At 35.3% G+C, this 23,277-nt stretch overlaps 1 protein-coding gene across 1 annotated transcript in view; it reads right to left on the bottom strand.

The window, feature by feature from the left end:
• LOC132545192 (carbonic anhydrase-related protein 10-like) overlaps positions 1-23,277 on the bottom strand; it is a 70,425-nt gene that overhangs the window by 22,256 nt on the left and 24,892 nt on the right. Inside the window, exons 3-4 of the mRNA XM_060208868.1 lie at positions 14,441-14,577; positions 13,020-13,202 (exon numbers count right to left, since the gene is read on the bottom strand). Coding sequence (XP_060064851.1) covers positions 13,020-13,202; positions 14,441-14,577 — 320 coding nt within the window. The remainder of the gene's footprint in view (positions 1-13,019; positions 13,203-14,440; positions 14,578-23,277) is intronic.

The raw sequence follows: 23,277 nt of genomic DNA, 5'->3' as shown, positions 1-23,277 counted from the left end.
ATATAGTAAAGGGCTACACATATAGTAAAGGGTTACACATATAGTAAAGGGTTACACACGCCATCGTCACTAAAGGGTTACACATATAGTAAAGGGCTACACATATAGTAAAGGGCTACACATATAGTAAAGGGTTACACATATAGTAAAGGGTTACAGATATAGTAAAGGGCGACACATATAGTAAAGGGTTATATATATAGTAATATAAAATGCTGATACCATTATTATAAAACATATAGATTATGTTATATATATATATATGGACCATTCTAATATAAATAGTAACTTGATACTGACTTGTCACACGATTTAACTTTTACGTGATATAAAAGAGCAACCGTTTCGAAGGCATTTGACGATGCAATCCACACTAATGCTTTTTTATATTTTTTATGGACCTTTGATTGAAATCATTAAAAGCTAAAAAAACAAATGATAAAACTATATCTAGAGATAAAAAGACATGTCATGAACTTAAACGATTTCCGGTAAAACAAATTGACAAATTAGTTTTAAAATTAAATTATCTGTTATTAGAAACGTCATGGGAGCGATCAGTAAGTGCATCACAATATCACATGCTAATTACTCAAGTAAATTGAGATACAGATGTGTCTCTGTTATCAACAAAATTATATATGATCAGTATTAAGTACACGTAATAACTGGTGTTCGGTTTTATGTTTCATCGTTAATAGGTTAGAGGACAATGCAATATCGTTGTCACTTGGGTCTACTTTGTAACGTCAATTCCATAACGTGGCCTCTCTGGACCTCTGTAGTTGCACGTGAGCTCGTGACATGCGCGACTAATGCAACAGGAAGTGAGTGCCTGCACGATAATGTCTAAACCAAGACCAATCAATTTTTAATTACATTTAAAACCCCATTAATCATCCTTGTGCTAATCAAAGCGAGCCTCGTTTTAATTTGATTGCATTTTTTTTCAGCACTTGAAGTTGTATTGTCAATATATTGATTAGTCTTAAATAATTTTAACATTGTGAAAATATTTTTCTACATACGTATTTCAAATATAAATATCAACCTTAAAACCCTTTCCAAAATGTTTATATAAGCAAGTATAAAAATGGAGTAAAATAATTTCTAAACATGGTGAAGTAAACCAACTACAACAACTGTAATAATGACCAACATTAACAGAATTCAATCTCAAATCCCATGAGTGTACGATACCATATGAACAGACGAAAGATTTACACGGAGATTTCTGAAAAAAAAACACATGGATAATCAGAACAAGTGTTCCGGAAGAGTAAGCATGTTCCGTTAATCGACGATACCCGGATGTAAATCTCGGTCAACCCAAATATATACAAAAAAAATAATAAGTAATTTGTACAGTAATCATTCACTTGTCCATAGATACCAATAATGGCGTCAGTTTATGACATTTCAGAGAGATTTCAGATGACCAATATACATAGGTTATTATAAAGATGCTAATAGATATAAAAGATAGATGTCTAAAGAAAACAGGAAAGTGTGGACATAAAAAAATGTGGAAAAAATTCAAACAAACAAATAAAAAAAATCACGTTGAATGTCTGTTAGATGCTTACATATTTCTATATATGCGGATAGTTAAGAGTTTCGTTATGAACCGAAATTAGTGATACACATGTTTGTATGATACAAATATAATATATCAATATACCAAAAATATTCATTACGTTAATTGTTTTTAATTTTAATGGCTCAGACATTTTCTAGGAAAAGCACCATATACGCCTCAGATATTTGGACTGGACCGTTAGAAATACAATCCCATAACAAACACTGATCATCACAAACACGCGCATTCAGCATCTTTAAAGAACCCGGTACTTTATCAGTTTCGAGAAGGTTTAAAGTACACAACAGAATGCCTCCAATTGAACTAAACAGATAAGTATAATTTAGCACGGCGTTTCAGATAATTACATATTTCTAGCTAGAATAAAGCTATCTTTGTAATAAATCATTCACCTTCAGTGTACATGATCTTTTTTTTAATTATATTTCTGATATTCCGTCACAATTGCACTTGTAGACAAATGATGCAATGTGATTCTCTTGCAAGTTTTTGAATTATGACTGCTCCTGGAAACTATTTATCTATAGTGACGACAAATTTGGATCCTTGCGCAGCAAAATTGAGTAAAGGAACGGCGAGGCATCAATCTGAGTACCGATTTCGTTGAATGAGATTTACAGGGAATACGGGCTGCATGTGTGTGCCAGTAAATTAACTCGTTTAGTGGAACATGACATTTTGATCAGAACTCGTGTGAAGATTATCCTGATCACTGATATAGTGTGGTGGATGTAGGCGTAATGCTTGTTTATCGTTCTCGGACCGAATCGGATGTGTCAAGCTTATCGCTATACCATCGGACATAGTGAAACAGAATATTGTTTATTTACAGCGAAGATTAACGCTGAAAACATACACAAAAATTAATATCAACAAGGAAAAGATTTTAAATCCACTGGGAATATTGAACCACAGAAACTGAACGCCATCACAGAACTCTTTTTCCTTCTAGTCTTTGTCAGTATCACTAAAAGCCTAAAGTGTGGCAACGTACAGAAGAGTTAAAGAAAATCTGTAATTTTACCCATGTCAACAAGTTCAGATATATTAAGAAGATATGACGAGATAAGAATGATGTACGTTGATGTCATTGAAAAGCCTCAGAAGGTGGCTTCTCCATCGACGGTACCCGCCAACCAATCAAGTATCGTCTCATACAACTACTAAAATGCGAGAAGAGAAATGGGCGTATTTTTTCTGTATCAAAATATCTAGCAAACACGTCTAAACGTATCTAAAGTGGGTTAAAAATTCATACACTTGATACAAGATGCTGTGTTGAAGTTGAGAAGGAAGTTTCTACCTAAAATCAAACAGAATACAAACCTAAACAAGACTTCAATATTACAGATCTGTTGTGTTATCTTGTTGAATTTTCTATTGAACGTTCAATTCACGACACTGGATTCTCTCCATTTTTTAAAACTCATTACTGTCCTTTATTAAAACAAATAAACCCGCCAAATATCCTATCCATGCCGATATTTTACGTTTCAATGGGTTATTTAAAACGACTAAGGGTTGTAATGTGTGGTAATCCTACGCACGGGTTGTGCCATTTGCATGGTTTAGAGGTGGTATTTACATGTAATGAAACTTCGGTATAACCCTTAAGTGTGCATAAAACCAGTAGACAGTAGTTCCCTGTGTCAGTCTATGTTTTGAAAGAAAAAAAAACAAAAAGATCTATGATAGGACATGGTCGATTTTCCGTCAGAGAAATTTGACTCAGATTTTGAGCTTCTACTGCGCTTGCGTTAAATGCTCGTTACCGTGTGTGGTAGTATTGCTGTTCTGAACATGTCGTCTATGAAACAGATGGCGTTCAACTTTCTCTAAAATCTAATCGTATTCTCCTACAGTTTCAAGTGCATCCGTGTGAATTTTCCGTGATTCAAATTGTTGGTCTCGTCTCATAATTTTGAGCTTGAATTAAGACTTTGCTGACATTACAATATTCTCTCTTTATTACATATGTAAACATTACATCCACAATGCGTTTAGATGACAATGTTCAACTACCCAAAGGTTAATAGTCCGGAAACCGTAAACAAGCCGGACCTAAAACTAGATATAATTAGACTGGAAAAGTTCTGAACATTAGCATCTCTCTTTCCCTCACGGGTTTTGTAATGACTGATTTGTTAAAAGTGTTTAGTTTTGGAAATATTATCAAACTTAAATTAATTAGTCAACGTTTTAATCATGTACAAATCAAATCGATATCCTGAACATCTGATTTTGATGTTTATTTCAAATATGTTGTCCGCGACGAACGCACCTGATAAGTTAACATATTCATGTGATACTAAATTAAACTGATACAAACAGATGAAATAGACGCCATAGAATCATTATAAATCCGCCCCACTATATATATTTAAGTCCAATACTTTATAGTATAATCTTTTTCAAAATAACTTATCTATCTCAAATAAGGCACACGAATGTATTAACTTAATTTTACCATGTGAAATGTGATTATGTAGTATAGAATCTGGCTTTGGAAAAGGTTTGAAAAAATGAAGTCATGAAGCAGACAAGTAGATATTAGTGAGTGGTTTATGGCAATGACGTCAAATTGTGGGCGGAGTTTATGTGAGACAACCCAGGCCACGAGGTATCCGACCACGCCAGGTCTGTCACAAATCAAGATCGAAAGGTACGGTGTGAAGTGTAAGGAACAAGATTCCGTGATGGTAGCCATGCTTGTTTCTTGTCAAAATTTCGAGCTTATATGATTTTTTTCCTGCATGCATGATTCACATCTGATATGACTCTAAGATTCGTAATTTGCATAATCCATAATCATAGGAAACTGATACATAGATATTCAATAATGTATAAGTCACACGACTCGCCAAGACGGCGCATACTTCAGAAACGGTCAATGTTATATCTACATGACACACGTCAAGTAAATTACAACTCTCACATTCACGTTCTGATTGATCCCAGCATCCTCAGACATATTCTTTAATAATATGTAGCTTCTCGCCAATAAATAATTGAACATGTTAGAAAAATAAATGATTCAAGCGCCCTTATAAATCCTGGCCGATACTCCTGAAGTAACGACTGCTTAAAAGATAACAAAAAATCAAAAAAAAAAATTTGGTTTGCAGTAACATAGCATGTAGTTAAGTGTATGACGTACATATCTGAGCGGAAACGAGGCAATATGTACAGGTATTACCCTGATCAGGATGAAACAAGCAACAGATATTTCTGATTGGCGACAGACAGAACACACAAGCGATCAAATATCCCCAAATCAGACAGTGAAAGCGATTAACGAGTCACCTATCTTAGAAAAGTATAAAAGAACAAAGAGAATTTAAGAAATATTATATTTTCGTGTTGAACAGGATCTGTCAAAATCGATATTGAAATCACAGCATTGCATTGTGTGATAGGAGCGCCATACTCATCAATTAGTAAAGACATATGGAGCTCCACTGCGTTAAAGTAATGCTATACAAACATACCAATAACTGCACCAAATAACATTGGTTTTCTCTGATTAACGAACAATTTCATAGTTCCATGCTAGCATTTTGTTGTCTATAGTTAGCGTTTAACTTGTAAACTCTCTCGATTCAAACATTTTAATAGTGAAAAATACGTTTTAATGTCGGGCTTATTATACAACTGCATTAGTGATATTATAAGATGTAATTAAACAATGGTTATCCGTGGAGAATTAAGGTAGGCGTTGTAAACAATCAAAATGTGTTAGACTTCATTTGCAGTATGAAGTGGTATGACACTATTTAGCAACAAACCAATAAAGAATCTCCAGATCATTTTTTACATGTGCTTGGAGTGTAAGAACACATTTATACCGAGGAATATGCATAATCTGGCACATATTGTGGCATACGATAATTAGTAGCGCTAAAAGTATGAATAATGCGAAATACGTACTGTACATTGTTGAAAATAGTCTAACAATGCCATGATTATATTTGGCAAACTTTTTTTTATCAAGCTTTGGTTTAAGAGTATCCTCTTTGGGTTTTAAATGGGTGGTTAGTTGTCTAAAATCACAAAATGTCTAATTTGTCTTTCTACATTAAATAAATACATTTTATACATTTTCCTAAACGTCAAGATAAGGATAATTGGATGACGTCACCTTTTCACAATTCGTAGAAAGATGCTTGAAGCTTCACTTTTATAATTTTTTTCCACGCGGAAAACGGTAGAAAATATCATCATTCTCTTTGTTAGCATGAGAAAAAAGCCATCAACATCCATGTGATTGAGACCGACTATCCGTGGTGTGGCTATCAAACAATCTTACCCCTTGGGTACAATATTAAAGTGCATCGCTCGACACTATTTTGCTGACCGAAATTTATGTTGATTTTGATCATTAACGACATCAAAAGGCCTAACTCATTTCAACGACCTTATAATTATAACACATGCTATTTTTAACTTGGTCTCATGTCTGATTTGATTTTAATTAGTGTCAAGAATATAACATTTTGATTCATTAATTTCGTGGAAATTGATTTCTAATTTTTTTCCAAATATTGCAAAAAAATTCTATGAAACTTTTATATTTCTCGAGCTCTCTCATTTATTCCGTTTTTATTCGTTGCATCGATCGAATCAGAAAAAGTCTTGTTTCATTTTGAATCATAGGCAACTTCCTTGTTTATCTGAGAAGCTCACGTGAAGTTAAGTTTAGATCAGTAGGCGTATGAACCACTTTCTTGTACAAGTCTGTTTCCTTTTGATTATATGTCTTTCGGAATGCCCGTTTGACGAAACACGAGTCTCTGTGACGTGAAGGATTGTCAGTTTGACGAGGACAAGTTACTCTGTGACGAATAAAATTGTGAGTTTGACGGGAACACGAACGTATCTCTGTGACGTATAAATGTTAGTTTGACGAGAACACGTGTCTCTGTGACGTGAAGGATTGTCAGTACGACGGAACACGTGTCTCTGTGGCGTTTAGAATTGTCAGTGTGACAAGAACACGTGTCTCTGTGACGTGAGTGAAGGATTGTCAGTATGACGAGAACATGTGTCTCTGTGACGTATTAAATTGTCAGTTTGACGAGAACGCGTGTCTCTTTGACGTATAAAATTGTCAGTTTGACGAGAACGCGTGTCTCTTTGACGTATTAAATTGTCAGTTTGACGAGAACACGTGTCTCTGTGACGTGTAGGATTGTTAGTTTGACGAGAAAACGTGTCTCAATGACGTGAAGGATTGTCACCATGACGAACATATGTATCTGTGACGTGAAGGAGTGTCAGTATGAAGGAACACGTGTCTCTGTGACGTGTAGAATGGTTAGTTTGACGAGAAAACGTGTCTCAATGACATGTAGGAATGTCAGTGTGACGGAACACGCGTCTCTGAGGCGTATAAATTGTTAGTTTGACGAGAACGCGTGTCTCTTTGACGTATTAAATTGTCAGTTTGACGAGAACACGTGTCTCTTTGACGTGAGTGAAGGATTGTCAGTATGACGGAACACGTGTCTCTGTGATTTGTTGGATTGTCAGTTTGACGAGATCACGCTGTGACATATCCTTTTGTCAATGTGACAAACATGCTTGTTGCTGTGACATGTTTAATTGTCAATGTGACGGGTACAAATGTTACTGTGACAAATATTGTCAATGTGACGGGTACAAATGTTACTGTGACAAATATTGTCAATGTGGCGGGTACAAATGTTACTGTGACAAATATTGTCAATGTGACGGGTACAAATGTTACTGTGACAAATATTGTCAATGTGACGGGTACACATGTTACTGTGACAAATATTGTCAATGTGACGGGTACAAATGTTACTGTGACAAATATTGTCAATGTGACGGGTACAAATGTTACTGTGACAAATATTGTCAATGTGACGGCTACAAATGTTACTGTGACAAGTATTGTCAATGTGACGGGTACAAATGTTACTGTGACAAGTATTGTCAATGTGACGGGTACAAATGTTACTGTGACAAGTATTGTCAATGTGACGGGTACAAATGTTACTGTGACAAGTATTGTCAATGTGACGGGTACAAATGTTACTGTGACAAGTATTGTCAATGTGGATATGTGCACTTGTCACTGTAACAAAAAAGCTGCCAATGGAACGTGCGCATTTTGTGCTGTCACGTGTAAAATTGCCGACGTTGCGTATAGATATTATGTTACGATATCGCCTTGTTTTTCACTTTGTGCACCTGTATAGTTGCGTGTGAGTTGTATTATATACTATTCTTAAATGCTATCGAAACAAGTTGGAATGTGAATCTAAAGAGTGTACAACAACCGGAAATACCTCGTCGTCAAAAGGTTCACAAAGAGATATTGATAAATATCGAAAACAGTCAACTTGTTATGTAAGTAAGATTAGAAATACAAAAACAACGAAGACAAGCGGCTCATAAGTCCTGAACGGCCATCTTTGTCCTGTTATCTTAACATTAATGTATATACCCCTAAATGTCATATTATTATGTATATTATAGTGATATCTAGCAACTTCCTTGAGGGAAACGGGGGACCAATTTGATAACGCACCCTGGGAGTTTTGTATCTTGTAGTTTGCACCTTCCTTAATTCTAATGAGGAGGAGGGGATGGAATCATACAGTTTGATTTTTTCTTCATTCTTCAATTGAAATTCCTGCAGAGGTTTTTTTAGAAGAAATCAGAAATGTTTAAATACCATCGGACGGCAGGTGTTTCACGACCACAGACAAAGACGGTCAGAAAAGATCACTGAGCTTCGCTCTGATGGCCTTAAGATGCCAACATGTCAACATGCAGAATCTCATTTCCCGTTTTAAACTCATTCGATGAAAATAAAACAAGTTAGGAACAAAAGGATGACTGACAAGGTAACACCTGAAAAAGGTAGAAGAGTAAGACCAGATGTTGTGTAACGGTAAATGTCTCCTGTTTTATCAACGACACTTACCACGTAATTACCTGAATCTGGGTTAATCGAAGAGATTCCTGTCACGCTTACAACAACGATTAAAACAAGGTAAACATCCACGGGACCAAAAGGCACAGTAACGAGCTTAGAGCATATCCAACTTTATAGCATTCAAGACAAAAAGAATATTTCCCAATGAAATAATGAATGCGACCGTTAAACTTCTTTATGATCTTTTCGCTCTGTATCTCTCAAAACCGTTTGTTGCGGATATATCATTTGTCATCTGTCGACGTGCAGACTCTAGCCTTACAATTCCCAATATCTCTCACTGTATTATACAACGATGAGAAAGCAGAATACATTTGTCATATTATCAGCTACCCATCAATTTCCTTCAAAATAAATATTCCCTGAACAGTTTAATTCATCGAAGTGATTAATTTATCGATTAAGTAGCAAGTGGTTGATTGATTTGAACATCTGTAGCAAGAGATCGACACAAATGCAAAGATCAAAACCAATTTATACAGGTAGATAGTATATTTAGTAATTACATTTAAAAAATTCAGTATATATATGAGGGCTTGTTTTGTACGGGAAAGTGATTTGCTTAATAGAATATTGGAGCATACGACCTTGACCCCATTGTAACACACGCTGGTCTGAAGGTGATTTTTCAATGTTGTTTGCATGCGGGCTTTGCTTCCAATACATAGCCAGATTTTAATTCATTGTTCTCTGTTTTCCTTCGTAAAGATGTGATTAAATTTCAAGAGTCGATTCTAACTAATTTGTCTTTTCAATCACATTCGTTTCCTGAATAAATAGTCGATTCTGACATTGTTAGTAAATGTTTTCTTTCATATTGTAGATCGTTTTCCTGATTTTCGCTCTTAAACGTGCACGTTGTATGACCTAAAACAATTGATATTTTATAAACATTCTAATTGTGATTTCAGTCAGAAAATAACACACTTAATCATAACGTACATGAACCGCAAATTTATATAATTACATGTATTTCTATTCAATCCTCAACTGCACCAGTTGTTTGAAGACATATCTCTTACAAAATGTTAACTATAACAATATATAGACAATAAAAATGTTATAAAATCTGATCACATCTAGATATTGCTGTACCCAACTCGACAGTGATAATATTTTTTCACAACCTATTCCATTCATTGATGTAAATACTACGGCCGTATGTGTGCGTGTCTTATATTAGTCCTCATGGACTGAAGCGGTGTATTTTTTATTTACCGATATTATATTCACAAACCATACTCCTGTACGGAATACTGATGTCCGGCAGACCGTGTCATATATTAGATACTTCTTAGGTAGCGCGTTATGGTACCAGTGCCTGATGATGGATGACCAGACTCCGGACCGTCGAGTATCCCTTACTGACATATAAATAGATTTTGGGCTACCATATACAATATTTCTACTGATCTTGTCAGCGTAATGTGTCCGCGAACGTTAGTCATCATGTCACTTGTTCAAGCTGCAGATTGTGAATGGGGTTCCGAATGGCATGGAATGTCTTTCCGAAGTGATAGATTACAACATGCACGCAATATTCGAACTGTTCATTGTATACCAACACCAAATCGTCCAAAACACCCGAAATCCTCGCGATTAGACTTTGAACTCTTCTTCTTCTTCTTCTTCTTCTTCTTCTTCTTCTTCTTCTTCTTCTTCTTCTTCTTCTTCTTCTAACAAACATGGACAAACGAGAGAAAGGAATGGTGTTAATGTAAACAGCAGACAAAATCCTTCCTTTCCCCAAAAGTGTTATAATGTGACGGATGGACTACTTCGCGACGCGGAGGGTTATATAATTCATGTAACTGATTACATACCAGATGCGGAATGAACTATCATGACAAATTATGTCTTTGCTTTTATGATAATGACGCAAAAAACTACTCAACACGTAACGGAAGCAACTCATTCATCTACTGCTTTTAATTCTACAGGATTCTTCTTCACATTCAACAGAAATAGGTTTATACACAAACAACTATAACTCTTTAGCTAGATTTGGTGCAATAGTTTCCGTTTCAATTGAACAGAGGAGACAAAAAATCAGAAAAAGCAATAGATGGCTTTCTTACAGTGCATGTCACCCTCTGATATCCGGTTATTGTGGCGAGTTTTTCAAAGTAATGTTATTTCCAAAGTCAATTAGATAAGCTAACAAGATAAACCGTCCGTGAGTCTAATATCCTTGCTCGCCTATCTCCTGTTCCAAACACATCGACAACTTTCTCCAATTCACTATCTCTTTTCCACTCAAATGATCTCTGTGTGAAGATATCTAAATGGTTTGGTGTCATGTCACACTGAAGTGTTACTGTGACGTCATTGTGATTTCTTCTTTTCTACGTAAAATGACGTACTTAGGAAATTAAATAATTTATAAAAAAAAAACATTGTTGTTCTCTGTATATTATTTCTTGTTAAATACCTGTACACTGATATCTTGCAACAAATTCTTTAATCATCTTGGTATGGTTAGGACGGAAGACAATCATCTTGGTAAGGTTAGGACGGAAGACAATCATCTTGGTAAGATAAGGACGGAAGACAATCATCTTGGTAAGGTTAGGACGGAAGACAATCATCTTGGTAAGGTTAGGACGGAAGACAATCATCTTGGTAAGGTTAGGACGGAAGACAATCATCTTGGTAAGATTAGGACGGAAGACAATCATCTTGGTATGGTTAGGACGGAAGACAATCATCTTGGTAATGTTAGGACGGAAGACAATCATTTTGGTAAGATTAGGACGGTAAGGTTAGGACTCAATCATCTTGATAAGGTAAGGTTAGGACGGAAGACAATCATCTTGGTAAGATTAGGACAGAAGACAATCATCTTGGTAAGGTTAGGACGGAAGACAATCATCTTGGTAAGATTAGGACGGAACACAATCATCTTGGTAAGATTAGGACGGAAGACAATCATCTTGGTAAGGTTAGGACGGAATACAATCATCTTGGTAAGGTTAGGACGGAAGACAATCATCTTGGTAAGGTTAGGACGGAAGACAATCATCTTGGTAAGGTTAGGACGGAAGACAATCATTTTGGTAAGGTTAGGACGGAAGACAATCATCTTGGTAAGGTTAGGACGGAAGACAATCATCTTGGTATGGTTAGGACGGAAGACAATCATCTTGGTAAGGTTAGGACGGAAGACAATCATCTTGGTAAGGTTAGGACAGAAGACAATCATCTTGGTAAGGTTAGGACAGAAGACAATAATCTTGGTAAGGTTAGGACGGAAGACAATCACTTTGGTAAGGTTAGGACGGAAGACAATCATCTTGGTAAGGTTAGGACGGAAGACAATCATCTTGGTAAGGTTAGGACGGAAGACAATCATCTTGGTAAGGTTAGGACGGAAGACAATCATTTTGGTAAGGTTAGGACGGAAGACAATCATCTTGGTAAGGTTAGGACGGAAGACAATCATCTTGGTATGGTTAAGACAGAAGAAAATGTCCGAAATTGAAAAAAAAGTTTGATCAAGTTATGATTAATAAATATATGGTTTATGTATTGGTCATGAAATGGGTAAACTGTGTCCCGAACATTTCTAAATAATGGTTAAGAAATGTTCTTCAAACTCAGCGTGGATTACATAGCTCGAACATCATTCGCTACAATCAAATAAAACCTGAAAAGATCACCACCTTAAGCTGTCCTAGGCAAACTTCGACACGTGATTTCTGACAATTAGCTTTTATGCGTACATACGGTACATGTGAACGTGTTGCACGTACTGTTTCACGTTCCCTTATATTTTGGTACCAGACCCAAGCTCTGCATATATACCTGTATTTGTACACGTGCTGTACACGTTTTCCCAAAAATTGCGTCGCTACCTTCGTGTAGGTATTGTAAAGAATTTCTCTCCTTCTCTAACGTGTACACGAGTTGTTTGACTTTGAGAGAGTTATGACTTTAAACTATGAATGATTAATCAGTGACTATATTTATCTATGTAGTATAGTGTAAAGGAAAGTCTTCGCTCTCTTTTCACTTTGAGTCATTACACAAAAGTTGCACCTGTGACCACAAATGTTGCGGTAATGTTAATCTTAAAGTTGATCTAATTGTTAGTACACTTAAAAAAAACTGACAAATTTCTCTAACTGTGCGACGCTCGTACATTCACGGTCCCTTGTGTGTTTTTATAGTAAGCTTTAAGAGTATTTTTGAAGCACTGTAGAGAATTCCCAATGTATTTTTTCGACTACGGTAGTCAGCTTTGAATTTTCATTTGCGATGTCTGATTTCAAAATCAGAAAAAGTACTGGTTTCTTTATCTCCTTTTAAGTACATCAATTTTCTGATTTTTTTTTTTTTTTTACAAACTGTATCAATGTTTTTATTTCTATTTCTATCTCACGATATTGTACCCTTTGCTGCTAAACATGAGAAAAACAGTCACGTGTAAAGTTGATGTTTTAAAGCACCACTTACTTCCATTGGAAAGGCATTTCCTCCCACTGTGTGTTCCGATCCAATACGATCCGAGTTCCCCAGATGTAGCTTTATTTCGTAAACAACGTAATCATAGGACAATGGACCCCCTGTAAAGGTGAAGTCAAGGTCATCTACTGTCAAGGTCAGATCGTGACCTGTATTTATTAACTTTCCGTCTATCTGAAAAAGGGAAAGTTATTACACATTAAGAAATAAGATTGATACACGGGCATATCAGTAATAATAATGAAAACTTCGACAAGCGCAAGAGCCGTCACGACTACCATTACACAATCTGTCGCAAGATGGTAAGCAATAGCCAAACTCAGAGTTCGATCGTGTCCATATTGTAAAGTTATCGTTTGATTAATTTATGGGAAGGAAATAAACTCGTGCCGGAATAACATCTTAGTGTACACATCTTTATATATCCGTAAGTCTGACGTATTTTGCTTCCAAGACACCACAACCGTATTTCAGAATCCAATAATACAACATTAACAGCCGTTTTCTAGCTCTCTATTTTATTCTTGTAAATGTTACCAATTCTTCTCTGTTCTATCAGATATTGCCACTAAAAGTCACCCCAAATGAATTGTCGCACTTGAATGCTTGAACTCATTGCAATGGGCAACTTACTGAAAAGTTTACATTCTAAAAACAAACCAGGCATCATTCTTGTATACACGTCAGATCGTTCTGGCCATCCGACACTTAAATCATTGAGATCTAAACACATAGTGTTTTCCCTGTTTTCACCAGTACAAAGATACAGGTATAGCTGTGCTGACAGTTACTTCTTTTCGTTCATTTTTCATAAAATGAATGGATTTTAGAAAATAATGTAACATCATTACCTGCCTATTCATTATAAATCATTAATTATATGTGTCTTTTGTATTTTATTAAGAGTTGCGGTTCTTACTCTTCTTATTTATTTATTTATTTATTTATTTATTTATCTATTCATGTAATTGTTTATTTTATTTCTTATTTTTTTTTTTTTGTTTATTTTTGTAGTATCGATTGCATGTTTAGATAACGTTTCTCGTCTTCAGAGCTCACTCTTTCGCAATAGGTTGTACATGAATGTTCGAAGTGATCTCGTAACAAGAATAAGATAATAAGATAAACACAAACAAACAAACAAACAAAACACGTTAGCGTTTTGAACTACTACAATGTATATTGTAACACCCAGGTTATCTGACCCTGACTTGTTACTTTAGAAACACTTATTGTGATAAGTTTTTAATCATTTCATTTAAAAATGTGTTTATATCCGATAATTCAGTTATATATTGCTAATCTTAATATATATGACATATTTTTGTTTAAATAAGTAGGACATCATGATCGGTACTGTAGAGTGGTCTGCCCTTGTGTTTGTCAATGCTAACAGAGTTATCGGCCCTTACCTTGTCTTGGCCTATTTCTAACTGTCGTAGATTTTGATCATATATAAGATTGTCAGGATCAATATTTATTGGAGATTGTAATTTTCCTTTCCGACACAAAATCCACTCCGGGTTATGATATCCCCAGAACTTCGGCCCTGAAAAAATTGAATAAAACAAATCATAAATATTTCATGTAAATATGAAAATACATCGTGTGCTTTCACTAAAAAACATAAATCATAGATATGTGTTTACATGTAGCGTGTCTTAAGTTAGGTTAATTAGTTAGGTATCCTTGGGACAAGCTTTATAGATAAAGACTTCCATTATTCATCACAACTATCCTCAAGAATACACGCCATCCATTGTTTTCGTCGAAAACCCACATTTATTCGTCACTGACACGACACAAAAATTAGAAACGAACTTTTCCTAATTCGGACAATAACATTCAAACATCGTTTCGGAATAAAGAATATGAATGCCGTACACGGCTGATAAATAGATAGATATAATCAATAAATAAACCAATCAATCAATAAATCAATATGCAATGTCATCGAAATTCCACGTTGTCCTACATGCATGTCATTTAAACCCCAATATACGCAATTTTTACTGAAGAAGCGAAGAGAATATATAATCTTAAACAGATTATCGATATAGTTAAAAATCATTTACCTGAAAATACTCAAGATGATATCGTGCGTTGGTATATAAAAACTATTGATATCAACATTTTAAAACATGCCTTACGATCTTTGCCGAGCTCAAGCCGGAATATTTTTTAGAATCAGCCGAGTGAACACAATTTTGATAGTGTACCATCCCCTTTCTATGTCAGCAGTGATGACGTCATAATGATAACGATTTATACAACACCGATATTCTAAATTAGATTTTTTTTTTGTGAGTGTAACAGGTGCGAATTTAATGTTGAAACCAGATATCGAATTTACGAATTCCTTTATAAAAGAAAATTCATTCCGAATCGGAGAGATTAGTTCAATGTGGTTCTTTAGTAAGATAATCATGTACAGTAATGTCGGACCTCGTCATCTCGAACTCAGCAGGACCATGGGAAAACTGCGAGATAACCGAATATTCGATTTAAGCGAGTTCGAGTGTTTTTTGGAAAGTTAGACAGAGACCGACGAAATGTTCCGAATTAAACGGGGTGTTCGAGTTATACGATTTCGAGGTAACGAGTTCAAATGTATATCCTTTGAAATGAAGATTTGAATGTAAAGAGACATTACAATAAAATATGATCAGACGAAAATAACAAAAGGTTTGGTTATAGTATACAGTCTCTTTTCATATTTACAGTAACCGGATTTGGTAAGATTTGAGAAATGTTCAAAAAGGAAAAAATGGAGAAAGAAAATTGTTTGCTAACTAGATTTTTATAATTAAGAACAGTTGTCCTCAAAGGTATTAGCATAAACCATAATATTCTGTGACAAGGATCTTGATGTTTAATGGTATCACAGAGAGCAACTCTACATCATTCTCCACACGTGTATTGGACATGACGTATATATATCTCTGATAAGGAGAGACTTTTTTTCCGTCCCGTATCCCCAAGGAATGTTCTAGACAGCTTCTTCACCTGACAATAATAAGGGGAATATGGAGACAACGACACACGTTTACATAATCTGTGACAACTTCCGTGTCCATGTGGATTCTGGCGTACTTCGATATCGTTTCGTAGAATCTCATTTGTTTGACGTATGTGTACTCCATTCGCTCCCACTGTTAAATACTCAAATCATTGTCTATCCTTCCTTATCAAGCACACCACGGATTGATATTGAACATTAACGCTTCGTTCTTTTTCTTTTTTATCATTTTTTTTTTCACGTGTACGTAAATGGAAAACTTCTAATGAAAATCTCGGCATATCGAGGAACGAATTGTCAAACCACATAAAATATCAACAAAACAAACAAAAGTCAAAACACAAGACAATGTCAACACAGTAGCCAATGTTATATAAGATAATATCAACACAGTAGTCAGTGTGACACAAGATAATGTCAACACAGTAGCCAATGTTATATAAGATAATATCAACACAGTAGTCAGTGTGACACAAGATAATGTCAACACAGTAGCCAATGTTATATAAGATAATATCAACACAGTAGTCAGTGTGACACAAGATAATGTCAACACAGTAGCCAATGTTATATAAGATAATATCAACACAGTAGTCAGTGTGACACAAGATAATGTCAACACAGTAGCCAATGTTACATATGTTAATATCAACACAGTAGTCAGTGTGACAAAAGACAATGTCAACACTAGCCAATGTTACATGATAAGTTAATATCAACACAGTAGTCAATGTTACATAAGTTAATATCAACACAGTAGCCAATGTTATATAAGATAATATCAACACATTAGCCAATGTTATATAAGTTAATATCAACACAGTAGCCAATGTTACATAAGATGATATCAACACAGTAGCCAATGTTACATATGTTATTATCAACACAGTAGCCAATGTTACATGATAAGTTAATATCAACACAGTAGCCAATGTTACATGATAAGTTAATATCAACACAGTAGCCAATGTTACATGATAAGTTAATATCAACACAGTAGCCAATGTTACATAAGTTAATATCAACACAGTAGCCAATGTTACATAAGATAATATCAACACAGTAGTCAGTGTTACATATGTTAATATCAACACAGTAGTCAGTGTGACACAAGATAATGTCAACACAGTAGCCAATGTTACATGATAAGATAATGTCAGCACATGTCACAGCATAAAACAATACCCACACACAACGTCAAAACACAAGACCGTGCCCTAGACAGTCTACGTTAACCATAACAAGGTAATATATCAAATGAGACTGTAATCCTTACACTGGACAAGTGATGTATGTTTTCTAAGGTAACTCAATTTATCTCTCCGTCCTTCCTCAAAGAAATATCAAAATGCAAGATAAGGTCAAAAACACAAGTCGATGTTAAAAAACACAAGTTAATGTTATTCAGAGCGTCCGAGCTAGCATTAGAAAAGGTTGACATTTGTCAACCTACACAGTGGTAGAGAAGGGCTGTCACAGCTTACAGCAATTACACACAAGTTGACAGCTTCTCTGCAAATTACTTCCGAGTCGACCTGTCTCGCGTTTATTGCTCAAACATCTGACAGTAGCATCTGAAAATGTATACCGCTTGGAAAACTCATAATAAACCCTGGTCTTGAAAATACATATATATATATATATGCCATAACACCAACAGGCAAAAGGCAAAACTGTATTTGAAAATACATAATTATAGTAATCCATTTTTACTTAAAAAAGATATCAATATTGTTATAAGATCTTATTGTAAACTCAAAATGTAAGTAAAAAAGGGAAGACGTTAAACAAACGTGAATCTGACGCGGTGTTTAGGAATGGTAAACATCTACATTTTGTTTGCATTTTCGCAGGGTATAAAAGTCTTGGATATAACCATAATTTGATTTCGTGTTTTGTAAAGATAAAGAGTGTTTTTAATTTTTATCTGACTCTCTTCTTATCCTACTTCCGGTGCTGCTGTAATGGCGATCCTGGCCTGTTTGTGCTCCACTCATCAACAGATTGCAGATACAAGTATTGTTTGAAGCTTTCTTTATATACATTAAGAGCAGCTTTGGGAATTCTCTATTTGGATTTAGCACGCTATCGTTTCATTTGGTGCAAGCACCTCTGGAATGTCATAGTGACATATTTTATAAAATGCCTTCATTTGGTTCGATGTAGCGTCATCTTTTTCACGCTGAACTCTCGTTTCTCTTTCACGGTCACCGTTGTTGAAGTAATTATATAATATATAGAATATTCAGTTGGTTATATTCTACTATAATTGTAAGAAAGGGTAAATTAATGAAAATAAAATCAACTGTTTTTTTAATTACTTGAAACATTTCTTTAAACTGTATTTTTGGAAATTTTACAGTTGTCGTATTATTTGAATCAGGCATGATTTGCTTTTCTTTCAAGGGTAAAGAGTTTTTTAGCCTCCATGTATGACATTGTTGTATGTTCTGATAATCACACTTTGAAGAAAACTATAAGCGATTAAACTCTACTATTAAATTTACTTACTGCCCCCATTAAAGCTATTTACTGCTTCTATCAAAGCTATTTACTCTCCTCATTAAAACTATTTACTGCCCCTATCAAAGCTATTTACTGCCTCCGTTAAAGCTACTTTCTGCCCCTATTAAAGCTATTTACTGTCTCATTAAAGCTATTTACTGCCCCTATCAAAGCCATTTACTCTCCTCATTAAAGCTATTTACTGCCCCTATCAAAGCTATTTACTCTCCTCATTAAAGCTATTTACTGCCCCTATCAAAGCTATTTACTGCCTCCGTTAAAGCTACTTTTTGCCCCTATTAAAGCTATTTACTGTCTCATTAAAGGTACTTACTGCCCCTATTAAGGCTAATTACTGTCTCACTTAAGTTATTTACTGAACCTATTAAAGCTACTTAGTGTCTCATAAAAGGCACTTACTGCCCCCATTAAAGCTATTTACTGTCTCATTAAAGGTACATACTGCCCCTATTAAAGCTACTTTCTGCCCCCATTAGAGCTACTTACTGCCTCCATTAAAGGTACATACTGCCCATATTAAAGCTATTTACTGCCCCTATTAAAGCTACTTACTGCCTCCGTTAAAGCTATTTACTGCCCCTATTAAAGCCATTTACCGTCTCATTAAAGCTACTTACTGCCTCCATCAAAACTATTTACTGCCCTTATAAAAGCTAACCCCCCCCCCCCCCCAATTAAAGCTACTTATTAACCCTATTAACGACATTTCGAACTAGTAAGAGAATTATTAATCAAAGATATTTAACTATTATCTATTTTGTATTAATTGAGGGAGCGAGGGGTGTGTGTGGGTTGGGGGAGGGAGATGGTAGGAAGGGACAAAAGGAAAATACAATGCATTATTTTATGTGCTATGTATTCAAATTCTGTATTTTTGGTTTCTGGATTTTTATCTGAATTTATGGATTCAAAGAATACATTGAATATAAGTTAGTAACTACAAATGTAAATTAATTTTTTTTACACAACCATTACAACAGAAATAGTTACTTTTGTGGTCTGTCGATTGCCATCTTCCAGAGAGAATGTTCAACATCGGTCTGTGATACTGATAGGATATGTCAAGCGTCGAAGTGAAATTGCTTCAGAGTACTGGTAATTCTGGGATTACCAGCAAATAACTAGAGTAGTTTTAATTTCAAAACTGTTAAATAAAAAAGGGGTCGGTAGAGAAATTAGGAACGAACTGGAGACATGAAACACATTTTTTTCTTTTCTAACTTTTTTTGCGTTACATATATACTGTTCAGTTGCATGCAGAAGAATCACTTAATACGTAAACAGTAAGACATTTCTACGTAACTGAATTGGCTCCACACTGAAAGTGTCCCGAATTCAAAACCTATCACACTAGTACGTTGAATTCTGACTTTTTGCATTTGATAATATCTATTTCACTTCCGGTCTACCGAACCCGTTTCTTCACTGATATCTCTTTCACTTCCGCTGAAATCAAGCGATTCGTGTTTTATGTGTATAGATATTTGTGACCTGGGAAGCCTTTGATGTCATCCTTTGTTTTTAAAACTACAACTCATCCGTAATTTACAGTCCGATGTATTTGTCACGGAAGAGTAGAAATTATGTCGCCCGGTGAAACATTTGTTTTGACAGAGAAAGGAACTACTCTCACGAGATCTCGTGCCCCGTGATCAAATGTCACAAAAACAGACATTAAAAATCATCAAACTTCTTCCGGTTCTATCGATATACAACGAAAAAACAAATGAATGAATAAAAAAATTGGTTTGATGCTTTTATGAAGAAAAATATTTTGGTAGATTAAACTCTGAATGTTCAATAGCAGCGGCCCTAATATGTGCATCGTTGTCACGATCAGTTGTAAAATTTGGGTTTAACGTTTCGAGGAGTACACAGTAACCTGCATCAGACAAATGACCAGTAATAAGCGTACTTACACTAAGCATAGGAGATGATAGTGACAAAGTACTTTTAATAGTAGGTACATTGAAGTGGACGACAAACAAACGACAGGTGCTCTAATAGGGATATTCGTTTAAAAAGTACCATTGAAAGAAGGCAAGGAGTTTCGGAAGGAAATTGTGAGTGCTTGTTATAGTAAATAGTTCCGCTGGAAGTTAAAGAGGGTTTGTAGGGTAAAGGCAGACCACATGGAGCTAGTGTATTATCAAAGGCACATAGAATTGATTTGTATCAGTTAAATAGCAGACATTTTTTTCAAATGGATACAACATTGCAACGAAACATATAAATACGATACTGCACCCTACAATACCATTAGATTATACTAGTGCTGCTGGTGTGTATTTACACAGTACAGTGGTACTTTGGATTGTACAAAAGACACAAGGGTGCATATCGCTTTTCAATGACATTAAGGATAGGATAAAATATGGTGAAATACTTTTTACTGTTCCATATAATTGTGTCGTCCTTTTAGTGATATTTGGGACTTGAGTGATGAAACCTTAGAGACGGCCGAAGAATAAAATAATTAATTGGAATAAATAACACTGACCTTGTGTTGTTTACTCGGTGTTGTATTGTTTGCAACTTCGCAATAAAAAGCATAACAATGCCCTGACGAAGTCTAACACAAAAACAAAACACGGCGTATATGTGGTTTCAGACAAATTACGTAACGTGACGTCATCCAAATTGGAACTCTTTTTGTTGAAAGTTGTAAACAATTTCTATAATGAGTGTTTGAATCCTGTTTTTTTTTCTTTGTATTCCAAAAATAGGTTCCTTCAACTTTCATTCATTCATGCCAGGTTCAGCAATGCGTTTCAACAGGTAGGCCTCCCATAAGAGAACGCCTCTCAACAAGTTAATATAAATAACTGATATAATCTTCAACATTTTCTTCATTTTAAAAAGTTCACTACTTCACTCATTATGTTTGTCACAAAAATATTAATTTCAACAATAAATCTCAGTGTTTTAAAACATGATACAATATTTGTTGTATCGCATGGCATTATTTCCAAAGAATTTTTATAATTTCATTTTTTAAATTTCAAATAGAGATAACAAGCAACATAGAAATATAATATAATTTTCGTATAGAATAGTCTAAAATATCTTGCAATGCAAAATACAAAATGCTGCGTCAAATATGTGTGTGTCAGCAGCGTTTCATTTTGGGTAGCATTACGTTAATAGGTTAAGCCGCTTCCTGGAAGAACATGATACAGAAATTCACCTATGATAAGGTATAGAGAGCGTTTTAACAAGTGTGTAGACTCGGAGGGATGTATGGGTTTTATAATGTAAAAACAATAGATTCTGGTGTCTGTTAACGATAAAAGGTTTCTGTGGAAGGGCGGACTTGTTCTGAATGTCTTTCCATTTCTGAATAGTTCAAAAGTCCCTCTCTTTTGATTGGAATGATGGTTTCGTTAGTCACATGAGGCAGATTTACGTCTCTCTCTCTCTCTCTCTCTCTCTCTCTCTCTCTCTCTCTCTCTCTCTCTCTCTCTCTCTCTCTCTCTCTCTCTCTCTCTCGTACGGACTAAGCGGCGACTTCTCCTTCGGAGACCATAAAAACATTTGCAATGCACATTATAGCGTGAACTGAAGGAGCGAAGAATAAGGTATGTCACGCTATCAATACACAAGACCACACAGAGGCAAATATTCCTCACCCTCAACTTACGACGACAAGATCTAGTTTATATTGAGTTTATCGAGCCGTCAAAAGCCAGGGCCACTTTCGCTATTCCACTGAGCAATACACGGGAGGTCCGTCGCATTCCATCCAGAACATCTGGAGCAAAGTGTCTTGCCCAAGGACATGGCCATTGGATCATAGCGATAATCCGGTTCGTATTGGGTCCGAAATACCAACCATCATGCCGAGGTATAGTCGAAACAAACACATTGAATCTACCCCTTAGGCTGTGAAGTCTAACGCTTTACCGACAGAGCGGCACTCAAACAATGAAGATTATAAAATCAATTAATGATGTCAATGATACCCAATAATACAGTATGACAAGACTAAAACATGTGCTCAGGCGTGCTATATCATCCCTTGATTATTTGTATACTTTCATGATTTTTTCCTTCTTAACGATTTAGTTATTTAAATTATTGAAAAAAAGACATTATCGATGAATACGTTGGTTTTAATTATCTTCTTGAATTACAAATTAAATGCCAAAATTTAATAATCGAAAAAAGGAATGTGATTAAAAGAGATTTGATAATGCGAAAAAAGACTCTGTTTTTAGTACTCTTTGATTATTTTTGTGCTCTGGGTATACGTTACGTAAAAAAGAAAACGATTCAAATCCCGATAAAGAATTAAGCGTTGGCGTTTGTGGCTTCTTAAAACATACAGAAAAAAAGCAGGATTATCACTGTCTGAACCAAGAGAAACATCACCTCGCTAATGAAGATGAGCAACCCCTTGTCATAAGGTCATTAGAAAATCTTCTGTTGCGTCATCTGGCTATAAAAAGCTTCTCTACGACTAAGTTTTTGACTAATGCAGTCAACGTAGCTGAGATGCTTCAGTCAGGAACCTTATGGCAATTTTTAGGCCCTCGATCAATAGGCATGAAAAATTCAGCATCTAAAAGTAGACGGTATTACTATCTACACGATCTGCGGTATTGGTAATCGAAGAAAGAGAGTCAGGGTGTCATCAAAAACTGCAAAACGGCATGGAAACTGCTCAAAGTAATTGATCCGACAAAAATGTCAGTGATATTCTTA

This window comes from Ylistrum balloti, unplaced genomic scaffold (assembly GCF_031769215.1).
Source record: "Ylistrum balloti isolate Yb309-2 unplaced genomic scaffold, AGI_CSIRO_Ybal_v1 Utg369830, whole genome shotgun sequence".
Taxonomy (NCBI): Eukaryota; Metazoa; Mollusca; class Bivalvia; order Pectinida; family Pectinidae; genus Ylistrum; species Ylistrum balloti.
This window is presented reverse-complemented; position numbering and strand designations above follow the sequence as displayed.